The sequence below is a fragment of the Sitodiplosis mosellana genome, unplaced genomic scaffold (assembly GCF_009176505.1).
Source record: "Sitodiplosis mosellana isolate CC-2019 unplaced genomic scaffold, AAFC_SMos_1.0 Smas_scaffold_38, whole genome shotgun sequence".
NCBI classification, from domain to species: Eukaryota; Metazoa; Arthropoda; class Insecta; order Diptera; family Cecidomyiidae; genus Sitodiplosis; species Sitodiplosis mosellana.
Window position 1 is genome coordinate 1,789,836 of NW_022595280.1, and position 21,570 is coordinate 1,811,405.

Genomic DNA, 21,570 nt, shown 5'->3' on the forward strand with positions numbered 1-21,570 from the left:
TTGGCACTTACATCGATTAGATGGCAACCGAATTGGATCGATGGTGTCGAATTTTGAGGAAATAATCAATGAAACACATCTATCGGACGAAAACAAACAAACAAAAAAAATCCTTTTGAACCAACACAAATACCTTATGTTCTTTAAAACAACAACAAATCGATTAATGGATAAAATGAATAGAACTAAAACGTTATATATTATTACTGATCAAAACGTAGCTATTAAGAAAATAAAGAAAAAACTATGTGAATTAACTAAACGATAACATGGGCATTTTCATTTTCCATTTGCTGTCTTTTTTGTCATTTTCAGATGGGGCATCAAACGTCTTTGCTATGGTAATGTATTACGTTGAATTTGGTTTCTTCACTGCATCACGGTACATTTGAGTAGTTTAGCATGCTTTGATTGACATTTATGCAACGTCTTGCCAAGCATCACACAGCATCGTTGTTTATACTACGGCTGCTTGCACATTCAAAAGTCAAACACTTATCTTTGACGTTTCACAGTGTGGGGACAGTGTTGAATCGACTTTCGATGCAAGTTGCTACTCGTGCAACCAACTAAAAACTTGTGAAATAAAACGTTCGAAAATAATAATTAAAGTGGTTAATTTAAAAATAAAACAGTAAAATCGGGTTGTCATGGCACAGAGACAACATTTCCATTGGTCGCATGGATTGCTGGTGGAGCTTGCAAACCCACGTGGCTGGATTTTGCAAAGCAAAAATGCCGTTGTCATTCCGGATAAATTCCCAAAAGCAATGTATCATTTTTTGGTTTTGCCCAAAGAAAATATTCCAAGCATTTTCGAGGTGAGTTCATTAAGTCAAAGGAAAAATCGTTTCAAATTCTTATAAGAGCAAAAAAAAAACACTTGCTTGCAGTTGAGAAAAGATGACTTGGGATTGTTGAATGAAATGTATTCGATGGCATTGAATATAATCAAAGTCAATGGTCGTGAGACGGATGAATTCAAGATTGGCTACCACGCTGAGCCGAGTTTGTTGCAACTTCATCTGCACGTCATCTCAACGGACTTCCATTCACCTACTCTAAAAACGGACAGACATTGGAATTCGTTCAACACGAAACTGTTCATACCACATCACGGTAAGTTATCAAACCACAATGCGATGGTGATTTTTTATTTTCCAATAATAGGGGTCAACCCTTGAGTTGATGGCAACCATCTTAATTGTTTGTGAACTTTTTCTCAGAATTAGTGGGTCGAATCATATTCCAAGGAAGGATTTTGAAAATGGATCCATTGTTGGTGAACGCTCTTCGTCAGACACCATTGAAATGCCATCGATGCCGCACTGCACCCGAAAAAATTCAAGATTTGAAATCGCATCTAATGCTTCATTTGAAATGGCGTTGAAACCTCAACTAAATCAAATATCAACCAGATAGAACTATGATTCAAGTTGATTTTTGTTTGCATTTTCTATTACAGTAGTTTTTTATGTGTTTTCTATAATAGATCATTTTCATTCGCATGTTTATTACCATACTCTGAAAGTATAATCGTATCGCATTGAACAATGTTGAATAACATTGAATTTTGAATTTTGATTTAACGACAATCATCGCTTTTTCGAAAAAAATCTATTACAAATGAGTCGAACAACAACAGCGCCACAGTCGCTACGTATGTTTTTGACAGTTCGCGTCACTCATATTGCTTTGAGTTATAACCGCTCGATTCAACTTGTTTTGTTTTTGCCAGATTCGCATAATGAAATTCATATAAAAAGTGTTGAAATAAAATTATTTTGGTTTATTACAATAAAATTGTTTGAGATATTGATTTAGAGAGGTATTTATGATAACCAAAATGGGTAGCTGGTCGCTGGGATTGCTGAATACCATGAAAGATCCAAACAATTGGATTATTTCAAACAAAGAAGCCATTGTGATGGTTGACAAGTTCCCGAAAGCAGAATTTCATTTTCTGGTTTTGCCCAAAGAAAATATTCCCAACATTTTTCAGGCAAGTTATATTACTAGACTCATTGGACTATTTCAAAGTAAAAAATCAAAGTGATTGAAGTCAACAATGGAACATTGCTTTTGGATCAAAGAAAATGAAAATTTGGTTTGTCGAATTCAGATTAAAAATTCTATTCCAATTACAGCTGTCAAAAGACCACTTGAATCTGTTGAATGAGATGTATTTGCTGGCGCAAAATGTGATCGAGATCAAGGGTAAACAACTGGATGAGTTCAAGATTGGATATCACGCGGAGCCGAGTATGCAACAAGTTCACTTGCATGTAATATCAACCGATTTCAATTCGCCGGCGTTGAAAACGAAGAAGCATTGGAATTCATTCACCACGGAATTTTTCGTGCCTCATGAAGGTAAATTGAATTCAATTTTGGGACATGAGCCTTGGTTTTTATGATATTTATACTTTAATTCATGAATATGAACCCACTTTCCAGATCTTGTTAAACAAATCGAAGTAAACGGGAAGGTGTCGAAGCTCAACGCGGACGTAGCAAAGGATCTTTTGTCAACGCCGCTTAAATGTCATCGCTGTGATGCAAAGCCAAAAACGATACCTGACCTAAAAGCGCACATTCTGCAACATTTGAAATAATAACAATGCCACATCCATGTCCAAAGTTCCAAATAAAAAAACACAATCAAATCAAACTCAATCAACTGGATTTATTTATTCTTAAAATAAACTTCAGTTTTTACTCCATTCGAGTACGTTTACTTATTCAGAGTCTGTGATTTAATTGACTTAATTAAATGGATAATAAATATTTCATCGAATGTTATGCTTATTACTTAGGAATAGGATTACGTGAAAAGTAAGAAGAAATTATAACTTTTGATTAAAAAGATGAAGAAAAAAAATAGATTGAAAGTGATTTTCAATATATCAATGGACCCTAATTTCCTTTGTCTCGTATCCTAACATATCAGATTCGGTCTTTAATCAAGTGTTATTGGGGTGCAGTGATGACAGCACATCATCGATTGACATCTGAATACCATTGAACAAATCATCTTTATTCTGGCGCTTGGCTGATTTTGGAGACCTACAAAATGACAAACAAAAGTTGGTTTAGAAGATTTGAAAATGAAAAGTCATAGCTCGAAGTTGAAAATATGCCAGGACACTTACACAGTATCAGAAGGTTTGTGTTTGATGTTGAATTTCGGCGTAACAGTTTTTGGTGGCGATGGAGTCGATGTGTGAAGTGGTTTACCATATATGGCCTCAGAGCTTGACGTTGGCACATTGTTTGCTCCCTCTTTGACCTCCATTGTGCTACGGCGTTGTTGACGCTCTTTATTCATCTCCGCCACACTGTCGACGTCTTGCGTGTACAATTCAATTTCTTCGCTGGGTGCCAAATGGATAGTCAAACAATCGACTACAATATTCTGTGTTCCAAAAGTGACACCTTGTACCGGGGCTCGTGGCTTGAACGATGCAGTCTCTCGAATCGAAAAGAATCTCTTCTTGTCGGTTTCATCAATCGACATGCACATTTCAAAGTCTTCTTCCTCACTTGAATCATCGTCGTCATCGTCGTCATCGTCGTCATCGTCGTCATCGTCGTCATCTGCCTCATCTTCATCTTTCACATTGCTGCTATCGGCCTCGAATTTATTGCTTTCACGTTCCGGCTCTTTGGGCGGTGTTGAACTTCGCTTACGAGCGACGGGATTTTCTTTCGGTTTGGCTACGATTTTCGGTGGCGATTTGATTGGCGTTTCAATATCAGAGCAATGGCCGAATATATCAAATGCTAGACGTTTTTGCTTCTCTTTGGCTGGCGTTTCAAATGTTTCTTTCATTTTACTCGACGCCTCTTCCTTTGTTAGTTCCTTCTTTGCTGTTTCATTTGTAACCTTTTTTACCGGTTGCCCTGGAACACTCTCTTTCGACTTTCTCTTTTCTTTGGCGTTTGCTGTTGCTTTCTGGCCACCCTTGGCCGAACTCGGTGGAGCGGCTGTTATAATATTTTGTGCTGGCCGAATTGACGTCAGATTTTTCGATCGAGATCGAGTCGTTCTTGGTAATGGCAACGCTGCAATTACTTCAGTCTTCATTTTCGGCCGATTGGCATCGAACTTCTTTTGCTTTTCCGATAACGTAGCGATCAAGTCTTCGGCCGAGGTTTTCTTTGAGCCACCAGCTTCCTTAATCGGTGCCGCCCCCGCAGTATCAACCAATTCAGGACTTTTGTTTATATGACTTTTGATGGCTTCGACGCTTTCCTCTTCATCTTTCGGGCTGGATTGTGGATTTCGCGTCGTACTCACATCAGATGCATCGGCGATTGCATTATCGCTGGCCGCTTCGGGTATCAACCGTTCGGTATTCACACTTTGCACCTTCAACTCAACCTCCGTCCCTATTTCCATCGGAGTACTGATCACATTCGCACTGTGCGAGTAAATCTGGCGCGAATGAACCGGCACGATTTTCTTTGGCTGTGTGGATTTTCGTTTCGATGGCGATACAGTGACTAGAGGTTTCCGTAGTCGACTTTGTATTCGATCTCGTGTCACCTCGGCTATTGTACGAACCTTTTTTGGTGGTTTGAATTTTTCATGATTTTTCATTTCAATTCCGCGTAACGTCTCCTGCATTCGACGCTTTTTCTCTTCGAGCAAAGCCAATCGTTCGGCTTCTTCATTCAATATCGGCTCTTCTGGTTTTGTTAACAAGATATTTCGGGCAATGTTCACTTCGCTGCTTGAGACCAAGTGTGATTTGATTATTTGTGTGTGTATTTGTGTTGAGTCTTCATCAACAACTTTTGGCGGCGATGGTTCCACACGTTCAACTGGTTGCGACAATTCTACACGTTCAACTGGTTGCGGCTCTTTTTCCATTGATTTCAGCGAAATTTGTGACGTTTCCGAATCAGAGGAAGACGATGAATCACTGTCCGAATCTGAATCACTGTCAGACGACGAACTTGATGACGATGAACTGTTCATCGTATTTTGAGTGGTATCATCGACTTTGGAATCATCAATTTCATCGGTACTGTACACACCACTATTTGTTCGTGTCGTTTGAAGGGATGCCTGGATATGTTTGTCAATGCCATCGGATTCATCAGGTTTATAGTATGAACTGCTTGACGAATAGTCAGTTGGCCGATTCGCTGCTCCATAAATGAGTTCCTGATCGCTTCTCGGCGAAATGATATCCTTGAATGAAACGGGTGTGAAACCGGAACCGGGAGTGATTGGCATGTTTGGAGTGAGGAACTTTGAATCTTTGATTACTGAACTGCCCATAAAAAACTCCACTGGCCGAAGCATTCTGTGAATTGACAAAAAATTTGAATTCAATTTCAGATATCAAATATCGGTAAAGGACAATTGGGTTGAAAAATCAAACGTTACCGAAAAAATGGACAAAATGTCAAAACTCAAACCGAAAAAACTACTTACGGTGTATTCAACGTCGACAGTAAACTGGTGATTCCTGGCGTTTTTGGGAAGATTTGCATACCATCCTTATACGGTGTCTCAAGTAGATTTGACAAACTTAAATTCCCTTGGCTCACATATTTCAGTAGATCCGAATCGAATTTAACGGGCATTGGTTCGCTATTTGTCTTGAACAAAGCCACTTCAAATGTTGGCTGTGACATTGACACCGAATCACTTTGAATTTCGGACTGTTGTGCTTGTTTCCGTTGACTTTCCTGTTGTAGAATCACATCACGCATGCTGATCAAATTTTGTGCCACTTCCACGACATCGGTTGTATTTTCGATTGGTTTGACGGGTTCCGACTCAGTCGGTTTCTGGATTTTATTTTCAGGCTTGGGCTCGGCCTCCGTTTCAGTTGGATTTTCGGTTGTGCTGCAACTAGCAACCGGTTCATCTTTCTTCACATCCTCTGAAGTTTGTGTTGAGGTAAGATTCTTCTTTGATTTCAGTCGTTTTAAGGCTTTGTTCTTTGGCGAAGGCATCAATTTGATTTGCAACTTTCCGATTGGTGTCTTTTTCTTTGTGGATTTTGGAATGATTTCTTGTTTCATCGGTGTCACTTTTTTGGCACTTTTCAACATGTCTTCCAACATTTGCGCTTCCATATTCGTTTCCGTCGAATTCAACAAGTCTGGATCGAGTGACGAATTCATCGAAATGTCAACCGATTTCGCCGATTCATCAAGTATCGCTTTGGCTGCTTGCTTTGCTTTGGCCACGGGTTTTTTCTTGGTTCGCCGTTGTCGCTTCTTTTTACCCGTCGATATGTCGATCTCTTGTCTTTTGCTATTTTGTTCGCGCAAGTTTTGCTCAAATAACTCTGGATTATTTCGAGCCGATCGAATGCGCTGCCATTCAGCCAATGCATCCTCCTTGGAAACGGGTTCTTTAGCTACTTCTTTTTTGTTGTTCGTGTCACTTTCGTTGCTGTCGCCTTCTTCGGGGCAAATTTTCTTCTTTGTTTTGGCCACTCGTTTCAAACGCTTCTCATTCTCTTCCGGATTTATTTCCTTGCGCTCTGAAATGGTTCGAACGACACTTCTCCGATTAACTTTGCGCAACTTTGGCGTTTCGCCCTCGGCCGAAACGACTGTATCTTCATTCGTAGGAACGAATGGCTCTGCCGTTGATGATTCTGCTAATTTTTCATCGGATTTCTTTTCGCTTTGGATGACTGAGTTCACCTTTGGTGGTGCTGAGCTCGGCATTGACGATGTGATCGAACGATTTTGCGGTGTTTCGCTGTAGAATCGCGACGTGTTGATAAACGATTCATTTTTACCTTCCAAAATCTCCGACAGTCGGAAGCGAGTTGGTGTATTGAAATCCAGTACTCGTACATGTGGATTTTTGTTCCGTGGTGTCGATAAACTTCTTGAACTGCCTGGAATATTCGGTCGAATCAGTTGCTTTGGTGTCACGACTTTTTGTTCGCTGATTTGCTTGAACTGAGAAAAACTTTTCTCTTTCAATTGTTCAAAAATGTTGCTTTGCTTTTTCACCACTTCTTTCATCTCCTCGGAGGGCTGTTGTGTGATTTGCACTGGTTGGGTACCTTCTTTGTTCACATCATCAGTGTTGATCTCGATGATACGATCTCGAACTTCATCGCTACTCGCAGCTTGATTCAGGTCCGTTTGAATCGCACATTGATTCGATGCATTTGGATTGCTGGAATTTTCCAGACTGACAATTTTCATATTCAGTTGATTCGATGGGTTGATGATCTGTGACGGATCGATCATATTGACGGATGCTGTCGACTGCTGTGATTGTTGTGTGTCATATGACAAAGTCGTCGTTGGCGCCACATCTGATACATAATACTGACCTTGTGCATCTTGGAACAAGAACCAACCTTGAGGAAATGGCAATTGAGACTGTTGTTGCGATGTGGTTGTTACGGCTCCTTCTGAGTCTGAATCAACCAGAATCGGTGACGAACCCGGTTGCACTGTAATCTCAGGCAAAATATTAACTTTTTCATCGGAAATGATTTCTGCCTTGCCGTTTTTCTTTCGTTTCGTTTCGATGGATGCGTTCAATGCGGGTATTCGTTTATTTTGCGACCGTAATTCATATCTTCCGCTTCGATTAGCATCATTAGGAACTGGGGTGTCGAGTTGTCGACTTTCACTTGCCGATTCGTTGACATCAAATTCGTGTTTTGATATACTTGACGACGAATCCAGTGATTGCACATCATATATATCTAGGCCGAGATTGTTGATGATATCATCAAAGGTCGGCTGAATTGAATTAACAATGCCGCCCATTTTATCATTGACCTGTTCCACAAGCGATACATTGCTATTGTCGAAGACGCTATTGATTCTCTGTGCAATGATGGTCTGGTACTCATTTGCTAAAAACGAATCAGATATTTCTTTTCCTGGGATGACCACTTTTGACGCTGACGCTTGTAAATGCTTACTCGACATTGGAACCTGGGTTACACTCGATTTCAGTGGAGTCGCCTTTGGCCAATCCGATTTATTGTCATCAAGACGAATATTCTCTTTTCGATTCGATATGATCAGGCTTGGATCGAAGATTTTGCGTCGCTTCGACGGGGGGTGTGTGTATCCAGGCAAATCCTCAACATTTGTCGCATCTGGCGATACATTCGCACTCGAATCGGAATCATATTCACTTTGGTAAATGCACACATTGGGGCGCTTTCTCGTTAAATGACTTTGACTTGACTCGCTGCTGTCTCCCGCTGAGTTGAACATTCGGCATGCATACTGCACTTTGTCCTTCAACGAATGCACTCCTAACAATTCGCTGGGGATTTCGTCATGGCGTTTCAGTTCAGTTTCGAAGAATCCATTCACTGTGAGAGAAAGAAAGAGAGAGGAACAATATTGGGTTTTAGAGAAAAAAAAATGTAAAACATTGAGTTTTCTTTTTGAATTGTGTAATAGTAAAATCGTTCGAAATTTTACCAGATTTGATCGGTATAAAGTCTTTTAATTTCGTTGAATCAACAATAGATTGTCATTTCCATCTAAAGACGATTATCGGTCACACTTTCGTTCAGTGCGAATGTTGCATAATTGATTTCTACTCAAGTCAACCATATTGAACATGTTATAGCATGTAATCCGATTTTTTTGGAGATTTGAACGAAAAATCAATAAATAGTTTCATTTCTGTATGCAATTCGTACACTCCGACGTGCCTCGTGTGCTATTTCGACGTGCACTGAGCTTAGTGTGCGAATCTCATCCGAGGAATTATTAGAAAAATGTAAACAATGTGATGTACAAACAAATAATTCTGAGAATCAACCCATTCAAAAAAATGGCGATAGTGGAAAATGCTTATAATGCACATCGACATCGATATTGCGCCCAAATCGGCTTTACATTGCTGTGTGGCGCCAATAATCTGACAGATTCCATTTGGAATCTCGATGCATATGCAAAATGAGCACAAGTTTCGTACATTCACTTTATCGACTTTCAAATTTCATTTGAAATCATACTTTTACTGCACTCATCAACTTTTACCATTCAAAAATGAACATTCCCATTTTTGATTCTCCAAAAAAAAACCATTTAATCATCATTTCGTCATACATACCAATCTCTTCGATTTCAATGAATTCCCGGAAGATGTCGACTAATGTGCGGGGTTTACTGACATATTTCAATTTGATGCCACGGCTTAACAAGTTGTATTCTTCCCGCAAATATGTCTTGTTCAATTTGCAGAAATCCAGTGCAAGTTTGTTCCATGCTTTTTCATCTGTTCGCTGACTTTGTAAGTACCCTGAAAACCAAAAAAAAAAAACGGAACGTTATCAATTGCGTTGTTTTGCAGAGCTGTCACTCCATCGGGGGTGTTCTTTCATATGAATGCTCCATATAAACTCATAAACTGATGAAATCAAAACAAAATGCATAAATCGAATCAAAGCAATCGATTCCACTCACCAAGTACTAGCCTGGCAATTTCTGAGCCACTCATTGAAGTCATTGAATCCATTTTTGTGTGTTTTGTATGTAACTTTTTTTTCGCTTGTGACAGAATGGCACTCTGGGCGTTTCAATCACAAAATCACCCGATATTTTTCTTCTGCGTTTGAATAAATGCTCATGCAATATTTGCTCACGAAATAGTTTATGTCAAACCAATGGAAATGCACATTTTATTTCGCAGAAATTCCGGTGAAATTTCCGAATGCAATCGAACTCAAATCCACAGCAAAAATTGACATTCACAAATTCACAACAGAAACAGTAAGCGAATGTTTCTTGTGACGGTTCTATACACATCTGCATGCTGCTTCACACTTAAGCATCAATGTATCTTAATGTTTACCGCCAAATTTCTATACATCGTTGTCGTTGCACGACCAAAGCTAAACAATTCAAAGCATTTTGTGAGTCTGTGTGCGTGTGGAATGTCAAAATTCGACGAGTAGCCTAACAAACTACGCCATTTCCACTGCGTTTCAAATGTGTCAACCAACTTCACATCGGTTCAATGGGCAGTGGGTTGTGTATGTCTTGTTTTTTTTTGTGTATATTGATATGTGTTGCAGTTTGAGCGTGTGAGTGAATATCTAAATGTCTCCCATCAAGCGAAAATCATAATAAAGTGCAACCACAACGTCGTACAGATCCACAACACAAAAGCAACCGAAAGACGAAGACAAGAGAAGAAAAACATACACTCGAAGAGACGAACATATTGTGTGGTAGAAAAGTTGTTGTAGATATTCATTTATTCGCATTATTCAATCGTGAGTTGATGGTGAACAACAGTGCGGTTTCCATATTTTTTGCGTTTACTATATTCGACTACGACGACGTCGACGACGTGAGCTCACACCACTCGAGATAAATCGCAGTTGCAGAAGAAAAACGCATAAGGTATTGCAATTTTAATTTTGCTGCAAAACCTCAAGCCCATTGCAAACTCCATTCATTGTTTGCATTTTCGGACACATGTGAAATCGTGAATCGACATTTTGCTACAAAAAAAACATTCGCTTGCGAAATAAAGACCAAATAGAATAGTGAATTGAACCAATAGAGCAGCAGGAAAGAAAAACAATCTGTGTTGAAACGTCGACCGAAATTGAAAATCGACACAACAACCATAAAATAGATCAAAACAACATTCAAAATAAATATAGGTTCTGGCTCGTAAGCGTTTGGCCGAGAGTTGGGTGCTAAATTGATGGTAATTCGTCGATAAGTTCAAAGGTGATTGAAAATGCAAAACGACTATTTATCTGTTTTCATTGATTGAAGTGACTGCTGAGTGAGTAACTGAGTGTGTTACTGTTGTTGCCGTGCATTTTTTTTTGCTGTTTCGAGAGTTGTTTTTATATGGCGTGTTGACTATTGACGTGAGCTATTTTTGATGACTATGATGCCGAATCGCTGTGAGCAGCAAAAAGTAGCAAACATTTGCATATTTAATATTCTATTGAGAATGAAATGCTTGTTTTCGACTCGGCCGTTGAATTGTTAATGTGCAAAAATATCATAGTATTCAATGTGTCTTTCTCTTTCGCTGTGTATGAGAGAGTGTGTTGTAAAGCGAATCATTTCAGTGCATTTTGACGATACGAAATCGGGGAATTGAGACGAAGACGGAGAGATCTTTAAATAGATATATTTTTTATTCAAAACAAATGGATATTGTGATTCGAAACAGTGAATGAAGCAGCGCGATATCGTACGCTGTTGTCAATCGTTGAATTGAAAGAGAGTTCCAAAAAAAAACAAGAAAAGAAAAAAAACTAAACCAGCAAAACCATTTAAGTTCCGTCGAGCTGAACAGTGTGTGTGTGCGCTCGATTCCGAAACAATAATTGTTCCATCATAACAATACAACAATTTAGAAAACAAAAACGACACTCGCTAAAATCGCTGTGTAAACGACGCATTTTGATAACAACAAAAATCGAAAGAAAAAGCAAGACGTGATCGAATAGAAAATAAAGCGCTCAAAACCATACAATTAAAACTGTACCAGTGAAAGCGATAGTTGTAATCCGAAGACACAAAAGGAGACAATATATATATATATTCGTTTGTAACACGACACGCGTGTGTGTCGTACTGTTTCGCGCGGAAGTGCGAACAAGAAAAAACTCCGCAGAAAGCATACCATTTCACCGGAAAAATAATTTTCCGAGTAATTATTCGCTCGTTGTCGTTGCGATCGTCGCATTCGATGCACAGCTGTTTGTACACAAGCTACAACAGTTTTTCAGAGTCAGTTTTATGCTTTCAAATTGACTTCAGCCATTCGTCATTTTTTTTTTTATATTTTCGTTCAAGTTATTTGGAATCAGTTTCGGTTTAATGTGTCAGCAGCAACAGCATATACATATAAATCATAATCAGGCATAATTCATAAATCGTGCATAGCCAAGTGAAGGAAGAAAAAAAAACGTTGGTTTCGTGAATCACAAAGGCCAATCTAACTGGCCCAATCATACGAGAGGAAAAAAAAATTTAAGTAAAAAAAAATTAGGCCGTCAGATAATTTACAAGAATTCCTACGCATTGCAAATCAAACACTTCGCATGCGATTTGTTTTGTGTCCATTTCTAAAAATATTGGCACCAAATATCACACGCCGACCACAGAAAAGCCGAAAAACAAACAGAAATAAAAACACAAATAAACGAGCTAAAGTATTTCCCTCATAATTGATGTGTGATATAGAAAAAAAAATTCATACAAGCAGAGTGGGTAAACATTACGGTGAGAGAACAGAAATAGCAAGCAACAGCTAACCGACCAAGAATTTATATTGTGAAGTTTTTTTTTAATCGTCGACCACCATTAAGATACGTCCGCACGCAGATTTCTGTTTACTTTACTGGGCTGTGCGAACTGTTGTTGCGTTTTTTTCTCTTTTGCATCAAATCCACTTTTGCAAAGCAGAGGAGAACAATTTGTTGTAGCCCGTTTTAAGACTTCGAGTTACACAAAAGGTAATTGTTGCCATCATTTTATCTAGGTTTTTTGTTATTTGCTTTTTTCGGAGTACATTATCTAGGCAATCATTTGAGACCAGAACCATGTTAAAAGATGTTACGTATAGATAGATTGAAATTGCATATCGCGTCGCGAGCGCGCACGTCCATGTTGCGTCTTAGAAAATGAGCTTTGATTGGAATAAGTAGCTGGCATCATTAGTGCCGTTAAGTGCATTGAAACGGTTTAGGCGAAAAAAAGCGTGTGAATCGCGCTCGCACTTGCGCTCCATTTGATTGTGTGATGTGTGTGTGTGTTTTTTCTAGCTTCTTCTTCTTCTGCCTGTTCTGTTGTGTGCCTTTTTTTGCGTAGCCAAGCCATTTGAAAATGCATTGAAAATAATTGCCGTCAGCCCACAACGAATCTCATTTCCAAGTGGATTTCGAAAGCAAATCCACCTCGTTTTAATTGAAACGTATATCTATTCTAGTTGTGTAACGGCGCATCGAACTCCGCCGCTCCGAGCTGTGCTCTGCTCTGCAATCGCTCTTTTTTGAGTGTTTTGAGTACGCGCTTACGACAAATATGGCAAAAACCACTTTTTGTCTTCACACTCGCGCGGCTTTAATTACATTTCGAGATAGTAGCGCTGTCTTAATTGTGTCAATTCGCATCAGATTTGGTCTTTGTCCCTCTTCTGCTGAATTTCTCATGTCAAAGAAATAATTATTACATAAACAAGACGCGCATTTAAATCCTCGTTTTTGCAATTTGTCTTCGTTTCTTCTAAAGTAAAGCGGTTACAATTCTACTGTGCACCACATTCATTTCATCCACTGCTGCTGCTGCTGCTGCTATCATACAGCTGAAAAGTTTATACTTCTCGCCACTCTGTCGGCTCCTTCGCAATTGTCTTCGGCAAATAATAATAACGACAAAATGAAAAATTATACGAGAATTATTTTCATTTCTGAAAAATGGACTCAAATTAAAAGCGCGAGATTTTAATTACACAAAGTGAATCAAAAGGTTGTTTATTACGCCGTGCAATCTGCCGCCTGTCTATCGTTCGGATTTAAAGTAGAGAACGAACACAGAACAACAACAACAAAGCAGGCGCATAGAAGAAAAGTAAAGTAACACTTTGTGTGTGTGTATATATGTTTACGAAAATGCAAAAATCCGTCGTTTTGCGATAAATGCGAGGCGTGAGAAGAAACCAGGTGAATGCACTAAAAGTCAGTCGACATGTTCTGACATGAAAGCCACAGAACGGATAGAATATAGCAAAGAGCGAATAACAAAAAACAACACCATATATACACAACAAACCCATCCGTGCATTCTGTACAATTGCACACTGCACTCTTGAGCTAAGCCTGACGTCATTTTTCTTTTCTTTGTTGTGTTTTTTTTTCTCTCGTCTTTTGCCATTTGCTCGGTGCAAATACTGAATTCAGCAAAGAAGAAGCAAAGAGAGCGAACGCGCCATGAAAATATTTACATTTGCAATTCCATTCTGGCCCATCGCCGAGAGAATCAAGTGAGATTGAGCGAGAGATGGGGAGGCAGACGTGTGCGTTGTGGCCACTCAACGCCATATTACAAGCGATGGATGTGCATTGTGCATTCGCACATGTGAAATGCAGCAATTTATTATTTCTGTACACAATTTTTATTTTGATTGCTATTTATTATTGCCGTTGCTGTTGTTGTTGCTGCTGAGCTTTTGTTTTTCGAATACTTTTGTGTCTTTAGCGGAAATTTCATAGTGTATTCATCTTTGAGTCTCAGACGTGTATGTATGTCGGATGTATTAGTCGGAATTGTCGAATGGTTTCTTACACAACTCATACCATTGGGATATGGCTTTCATTCTTTCTATCGCTCGATGCCGCTCGAAAGTGATGCTGCATGCTGTGAATGTGTAGTAATACTGACTTGGCACAAGCAGCCAGAGAGCATAATCATCGCCATCATCATCACATAGTCATGTTGCTTTGTTATTTCTCTTTTTGATTACAATCATTAAAAAAGCGTTGGAATATTTTTGAAGAACTGTGCAAAAGACGACAACTTACACACATATGCGAGGACGCACACACGCACACACATACGTTGACGGGCGGCAACGAGAACACGTTTGGGGGGGGGGGGAACAAGATCCGATTCGAGAGGCAGATGTGTATCGAATCGCGTTCTTCTTGCTCTTTGCACATCTTTCTTCCATTTTTTTTTTCTTCTTCTTTAATTCAATGTGGCAAATGGTCAATGCATGAATGTAATCATAAAAACCGTATGGAAACGAGAAAACAAGCGGAGCAGTTTGTGGTATTCATGTTCTTTGCTGTTGTTGTTGTTTTTTATTCGTCGTCGACGTTTTCAAATTGGATACGCGAACTGTTCGAGTTTCTCTCTCTCCCTCTCATCGTTTGAGCGCACGCGGCGCACATGCATCCAAGCCGCTCTCACATCTCGCATATATTTGAATGAGAATTCAAAAACGTGCGCGCATGGCCTTCACAAGGTAATTCACTGGTTGGGTTCAGTTGATGATCGTCGTTTGTTTTCGTATTGTTGCTTTCGCCGTATATCAAATTCGAACATTCATCGATTGTGACGCATCTAAATTTTCGTATCCGCACACACTCATAATATTTCGTTGAAATTTCATTTCCCACAAACGATCAGGTGACCGAGAGGAATTATAGATACATTTTTTTTGTTCATCTGTGCACCCATCAAATGTAATTATAAAGACTACGGTAATTATAAATGCAAACGCACGCGAATGAACATGCTGTTTCATGCATAATTTTGTTCTTGCTTGGCAAATGGTATGCTGTTCGCTTTGACCGATTTCAAGCTGCACGATAAACTGTTTTGCGTTGTTGTGTGTGTCTTTTTTTACCGTCTTCTTTTAGCATAAAACCAGCGAGCTTTGCAAGCCTCAAATACAATTTCCATACAGAAAACTCATAATTGCCGCTGATTGAATACGAATATGCGTCGTGTATGTGGCAAGAAATATTGTTTTTTTTTCGGTGTATGTGTGTTTGTATCGACACAAAAACCAAAACAGATGCTTTTTTTTCGTTCAGCACAGCTCGTATTTAAATTAGCATCTGGTTAACATATGAAATTCCATCGTTTGGTCATTCATTTTGAGATTTCGATTTTGCGGCTGCTGCTGCTTTTTTCTATACACTCATGAATATTTTTTCCAAATCGCTCGGTTGTTTCTTTGTTTTCTATCGAAATATCAATATGGCAAAACCAGAGAATACATTGACAAAGAGTAATGATCTGCATCAAACGACGGCGAATGGAAAGACCGAAACGAAGTAAGAGAAAAAAAATGAAAAATAAAATCAACAACACCAATAAAAATGTGTTTCAACACAGAATTTATAAAGAGCACATATCTTTTTGTGTGTGTTTGTGTTTCGGGTGTTTGGTTACCATTTCCTTTTCAAACCAACTCTTCCACTTCGCACTTTATCAAACGAAATTGATTTCAACCATTGGCTTTGAGTTGTAAATGAAGAAGCCCGTCAAATGAAACATTTTTCTGTAACGAAACGAACGATGATGGTGATGTGAAAACAATGCAGTCAACCAAATAGCATTTTTGCCTTTTAATGAGTTTAACCATTACCTAATCACTGGACAAATAATTTATGATTATTATACCGTGGGATAAATGTTTCTATCTGAGTGAACGCGCGATTCGATCGAATCTCACTCTGCCGCACTCATTACAATCAAATCAGAGTAAATGCTTTTCCGCACAGTCATTACGCGATTAACTCAGCGCAGAAACAAGAAGAAATCGAATTAAAAAAATCAATGGAGGGCGAAAAGCGTGATTGTTTTCATGACCATTTTCCAATTTGGAACCGAATTTAATGGGTCGAACAGAAATTATGTCGAAAAGCAATTTTTTGATTTGCAGTCGAAAGTATTGTTTAGTTTTGTTACCATCGTCTTGGTCACCGTGCGCGAGCAAAAATGATGACTGCCCCAAGCCAATAGTACAGTTTTGATATTAATTCAAAATTATCTGATTTCAATCTTAATTTATGTGTGGAAGAGTACAATAACCACAGACATTCCACAATGATTTTGCGGAAAAAAATTCAACAAATCCCATTATTTCACGCACAATTCCTCTTCGTTTTTTTCTTCTTCTTTATTCGCTTTATTGTCGTTTTCAATTTTCATCACATCATTAATGGCATTTCGCACTCTATCATCTTTCATCCGTTTGTCCATAAGTTAAATGTTTGTTTTGTCATATAAATATTTGCAGCAAACAATTTCCATAAATTGACAATGGCCAAACTTCCGGTGATTGTGCCATCGTAACATTCGATCGGTTTTTTTTTCTCTTCGTCGAGCTTAAACTTAATGCAAATGGGCTTTTAGTGGACACTTTAATTGATTTGTATCCAAATGCAGAGAGTTTGACTCCAAATCACAGCAAATTCTTCTTCTTTTTTTTTGTATCGACGTCGTTTTGTCGCGTCACGCGAATCACTCGCTATATGCTTGGGTCATGAAATATTCCATTGTCTCCCCATATGGCTATGGTCATTTTAAATTATCGCTTAAGCCTTAAGCAATTCATTTTAATGTTTCGATTAGATAACCGATCAGTGATCGGCGCTTAAGCACCATTGTGTACTGCTCATCGGCGTGTGTATGTGCATTTTTTTCGCTGTTGATCGCGCTCGCGAGCGTCCGATACACAGCTGTCGCTGCTTATGCCGTCAGTTTTTCTTGATGAAAAACACCTTAATTATATCGGGTTGGCATAACAATCATTAACGTAATATTTATTCAAAGCCAGTTTGTTCACCGTGATTTCCCTGCGCGGCGCGAACTTTCTTCTTGCGATCGCGCACCATCACCGTGAACCATTCGCGTGTGTCTCTCGTTTCGTCTCTTCGACTTGTTCCGAAAAATTTTTTACCGCGCTGCCAGTAGTTATGACCATTGGCATTTTAATTGCTTCTATTTTTCTTGGCCATATTTTTCATGACGCGAACGAGACGAAACAATGTTGAAATCATAATGGACACTTGAGAAAAAGAGAATGAAAAAAAGAAGAAGAGAAACGTGAACGACGACGCGCCACAAAAGTCGCGCGACCACTAGACTATTTCGCGCGCGAACTCTCGTGTGCAGAAAATTATGGGCATATCTGTGACATTCTCTATTTATTTCGAGTTTTTTTGTTGTTGGTTTTTTGGACCAAATCCACAACATTTTCGGATTTTCACTCGTGTCGAGTGTCATTGCACAAAATGCCGTTGTTCGATCGAAAAAAGCACTTTTTTGCCAACGTAATTAAAGTTTCGTTTCTTTTTTCACTTCTTTCACTGTTTGATGCAAATTAACCACATATCAAATGGTCTCAAATAGCCAGCAACAGCAACAATAACGACGAGGAAGAGAGAAAAAATTGACGAAGACAACTAAATTGTCTATGAGTCTTTTAACCGATGAAATTCCTGACTAGTTGCGCAGTCAACTATTGTTGTATTGTTGCAATCGTTTGCCTCAACCTCAATCGATCTCATCGATTTTAATTGCATTTTTTTCACTTCTTCGTGTTTTCTTTCGTTTTTTTTTTGTATTTTCTGTCGAATCAACTGATTTGGCCTCGCAATTGAAAGTAAAACCATATAAACAAAGTGTAATGATTTTGCATGAAGCGAAAAGAAGTGAGAGAAGAAGGAAAAACGCGAGCCGCATCGAGCGAAAATAAAAACAACAAAGTCAAAAGAGAGAAATCGATCAAATATAATCAAGCGGAATGAACTGGGTGGAAATAAAAATAATATAACAACAATAACACTCGCTTCTAGCGCATTCAAATCAGAGCACGAAATTTTTCAGCGCTAAATAATTGGGTGTTACGGTTTGTCCTTTTGTGTTTTTTTTAATTTTTGATTTCATCATTCTCGTAATCATTTTCAATTATCCAAAATACTTTCGACGTGCGTTGTGTTTCTCACAGTGGAAAAAAAAACACTTCTTCAAAAGTTGTGTTCGAAACACGTTATCGCATTTGAAAACTCGGGGAAAAATGATTGGCATGTGGTCGCTTAGACGGAAACGCAGCGTGAAGCACACTCACTTGAGTGGCGGTTTGAAAATTGTGCTGAATTAGAGAATTGATGTTGCCGTTAGATATTATGCTGAGATTTTGATTAATCCACTTTAAACAGATGATGTAACCTTTGATCAAGTGCCCCAAAACACAATTTTTTTTGCACACAAAAGCTTATTATTTTTTACTACATAATCCACTTTGGAGTTCTACGAATTAACGTGCAACGTTTTTTTCTGTTCGTTCGTTGTTTACTTCCAGAAGAAGCGGTCGAGAGACTTAAACACTTTTATTAACATTCGGATGAAACGTAAAGACACCTGCAAACATGCCGAAGGATTATGATTATTTGTTGAAAGTGCTGTTAGTGGGCGACAGCGATGTTGGCAAACACGAAATTATGGCCGGATTGGAAGACGCTTCATCGGAGAGCCCATTCTGTAGTCGCAGTGGAAATTGTAAGTCTCTTTTTGCATGTTTTTTTATACGTTACATGTCTGTTTTCAATGCTTTTCAAATGTGAGATTATCTTACTATTGTCAACTCAAGAGAGCCAACGCGTTTCTTTTGAAAGTGCTCGAGCAATTTTGGCACTTGAAAGCATTTGGCGTGGTTCCAAAAATGGTTTTGTTTGTCTGGACTTTTGAATAGGTTATATTATTCTCTTTCATTTCCTATTCTAGCATACAAAATCACAACAATCCTGCTGGATGGTAAAAGAGTGCGACTGTGCATCTGGGATACATCAGGTATGGACGTTTACTTGACTTTGACTGTTCTTGAACTTCAACATGGAATGTTCTTCTTAAATTTTCATTAGGTCAAGGAAGATTTTGTACAATAATTCGATCATATTCGCGCGGTGCACAAGGTGTTATACTGGTCTATGACATTTGCAACAAATGGAGTTTCGATGGCATTGATCGATGGCTTAAAGAAGTTGAAGAGGTATGTTAAGTGAATTTAAATCTCTCTCACTTCATTCGGTTCGAGTGGTTGCAGAGTTTGAATCTATTTTGGTTTCTCTATTCATGAATGTAGCACGCGCCGGGAGTTCCAAAAGTGTTGGTTGGAAATCGATTGCATTTAGCCTTCAAGCGACAAGTGGCGGCCAAACAGGCCGAACTCTATGCATCACGAAATAAAATGGCATGCTTTGAGATATCACCGTTATGTGACTTCAATATTAGAGAATCATTTTGTGAATTGGCCCGAATGGCATTACATCGAAATGGAATGGAGCGCATTTGGCGATCAAACAAAGGTAAGTTTGGCGAAATCAATCAACTCCAAATAATGGACAGAAAATTAAAAAAAAAAAATTGTGAATGTTTCTTTCGGTCTTTCAGTACTTTCACTGCAAGAGTTGTGCTGTCGCGCGATTGTTCGCCGAACGTCTGTCTATGCAATCGATCAATTGCCATTGCCGCCATCGGTGAAATCACATCTCAAATCATACGCACTCACATCATCCCAATGCATCAACATAATGAGCAGCAGCAACACAAAGAAGAATGGCCGATGCAAAACGCCCACCCTACCAAGTAGCACAAGGAACAGTTGCAACATCTCGTGAAGAAATGCAAGCAATGGCTTTTGCTTCAGCAGCTTTTTTTGACTACGTTTATTTCAAAGAAAAATAAAATCCAGTTAATTTATTTCACTGCAAAAAAAAAACAACATCAACAAACAAGAAAAAAAAAGACCTAGACATATATCCATATACACAATTTAACCACCATCACCCACTCATTTCAATATTAATTATAAGCCATTTGTGAATTGTATATGCATAAGGATTGTGTGATCGGGTTGTATTATGACTGTGTAGCCCAAAACAATTGAAATGAAAACGTGGAATTTGTAAAAAAAAAATAACAAACAATTTAAACCCATATGTAAGCGATAAGACAGTAGAAAAGCAGTTAGTAGATAAATTGACCAAGTGAATGAAATCCAGTCCTTCGAAAATTGTCATTTTAGCACATGATTACGTATACATTTTTCTTTTGATAGCAATTGATTATCGTCATTTTAGTATAATTGATAATAAAATGTGAAAAAGACAATTTCCATTCAGATCCATCCTTTCATAATCCCAACAATAGAAAATTCAAAGAAAATATTATAGAAACCGATTGCTCATCAACCTCAAATTAAACAAATTTTGTGTGTTTACGAACGCATCGAATCAAGTAGTGTTGTGATTTTGAGTTTAATATTGCATTCGGAAAGTGGATACGATGGTTGATTTTCTGCTTTTTCCGGAAGGGAAGGGATTGGAAAAGCGTATATTTTCATTCATTGATTCAAAACTCATTAGTCTCTAAGGGTATAATTTAATGTGTTTTTTTTCGAAGCCATTCAATTTTTGCGATTGGTTTAATTTTTGTTTCTCCAAAATTGTTTGGTTCTCTTGAGAAGAAATATTGTTTTCTGTTGTTCATTTCCACTCTCATCTTTCATTTTGGGCTATTAAGCCAATTTATGTTAAAGCAAAACAAGAGAAATTCATGTGTACAGAATGCAATTTGTTTTTAGTTTGTTAGGACAATTAAGGATGGAAACAAAGAAAGAAAAACAAAAACAAATGAATTGAAAGAGACCAACGGTGCATACAGGTTGAAACAGAACAAGCCATTTTTGTACTTTCGGTTTCGAGAATTGTGTTTATCTTTTTTTTTCGTTCAAATTTGAAGCAAAAAATGAAACACACAGAAAAGGCTCCTAAATTGTAATTTGTGAAAGGAGCGCAGTGAGGATAGAAAACACACGCCAGTCGTACTTTATTTGAGTGTGAGAAAATACGGAATTAGCACACACACACATATATATATATATATACAGAAAATGTAATATTTATGTACGTATTTTAGTAAGCAACTACAAAAAAGAGGATACATTTTTACAAAGATTTGAAAAATAAAACTGATGATACAAATGAAAGCAATAATTTCGCGCGTTTCTGTGATATTCATAGCAAAATTCATTTCTGGTTGAAGAAAACGGAA

The 21,570-nt window shown here is 38.3% G+C and overlaps 3 protein-coding genes across 7 annotated transcripts; 2 read left to right on the top strand and 1 right to left on the bottom strand.

Moving 5' to 3' along the window:
• Positions 1-347: 347 nt before the first annotated feature.
• Positions 348-2,676, top strand: LOC129569676 (aprataxin-like protein). The gene is made up of 7 exons (XM_055448776.1): positions 348-821; positions 894-1,119; positions 1,227-1,383; positions 1,646-1,660; positions 1,825-2,002; positions 2,148-2,373; positions 2,458-2,676. The coding sequence occupies exons 1-7, from the start codon at positions 651-653 to the stop codon at positions 2,613-2,615; spliced, it is 1,131 nt and encodes a 376-aa protein (XP_055304751.1). The 5' UTR covers positions 348-650; the 3' UTR covers positions 2,616-2,676.
• Positions 2,667-9,917, bottom strand: LOC129569519 (serine-rich adhesin for platelets-like). The gene is made up of 5 exons (XM_055448377.1): positions 9,433-9,917; positions 9,080-9,268; positions 5,447-8,327; positions 3,153-5,315; positions 2,667-3,066 (listed from the first exon to the last, which is right to left on the bottom strand). The coding sequence occupies exons 1-5, from the start codon at positions 9,482-9,484 to the stop codon at positions 2,964-2,966; spliced, it is 5,388 nt and encodes a 1,795-aa protein (XP_055304352.1). The 5' UTR covers positions 9,485-9,917; the 3' UTR covers positions 2,667-2,963.
• Positions 9,918-10,043: 126 nt separating this feature from the next.
• On the top strand, positions 10,044-21,512 carry LOC129569522 (ras-related protein Rab-40B). Of its 5 annotated transcripts, none has more exons than XM_055448383.1 (6): positions 10,044-12,458; positions 18,821-19,017; positions 19,243-19,308; positions 19,380-19,507; positions 19,601-19,823; positions 19,909-21,512. In XM_055448383.1, exons 2-6 carry the CDS (start codon positions 18,888-18,890, stop codon positions 20,133-20,135), a joined length of 774 nt encoding a protein of 257 aa, XP_055304358.1. In that variant the 5' UTR covers positions 10,044-12,458; positions 18,821-18,887; the 3' UTR covers positions 20,136-21,512. The 5 variants fall into 5 exon arrangements, with proteins under 5 accessions (XP_055304358.1, XP_055304356.1, XP_055304359.1 ...); XM_055448384.1 differs by having other exon boundaries at positions 10,083-12,458; positions 18,824-19,017; XM_055448382.1 differs by having other exon boundaries at positions 10,083-10,710.
• The last annotated feature ends 58 nt before the right edge of the window (positions 21,513-21,570 follow it).

Excerpts from the sequence above, each read along its gene's own strand:
- LOC129569522 (XM_055448381.1), top strand. The coding sequence starts at position 18,888 with ATGCCGAAGGATTATGATTATTTGTTGAAAGTGCTGTTAGTGGGCGAC. Across the intron at positions 19,018-19,242 it reads CTGTAGTCGCAGTGGAAATT|CATACAAAATCACAACAATC; the intron begins GTAAGTCTCTTT and ends TTCCTATTCTAG. Across the intron at positions 19,508-19,600 it reads GGCTTAAAGAAGTTGAAGAG|CACGCGCCGGGAGTTCCAAA; the intron begins GTATGTTAAGTG and ends TCATGAATGTAG.
- LOC129569519 (XM_055448377.1), bottom strand. The coding sequence starts at position 9,484 with ATGGATTCAATGACTTCAATGAGTGGCTCAGAAATTGCCAGGCTAGTA. Across the intron at positions 9,269-9,432 it reads AATTGCCAGGCTAGTACTTG|GGTACTTACAAAGTCAGCGA; the intron begins GTGAGTGGAATC and ends TTTGGTTTTCAG. Across the intron at positions 5,316-5,446 it reads CTGTCGACGTTGAATACACC|AATGCTTCGGCCAGTGGAGT; the intron begins GTAAGTAGTTTT and ends GTCAATTCACAG.
- LOC129569676 (XM_055448776.1), top strand. The coding sequence starts at position 651 with ATGGCACAGAGACAACATTTCCATTGGTCGCATGGATTGCTGGTGGAG. Across the intron at positions 1,120-1,226 it reads ACTGTTCATACCACATCACG|AATTAGTGGGTCGAATCATA; the intron begins GTAAGTTATCAA and ends ACTTTTTCTCAG. Across the intron at positions 2,374-2,457 it reads ATTTTTCGTGCCTCATGAAG|ATCTTGTTAAACAAATCGAA; the intron begins GTAAATTGAATT and ends CCCACTTTCCAG.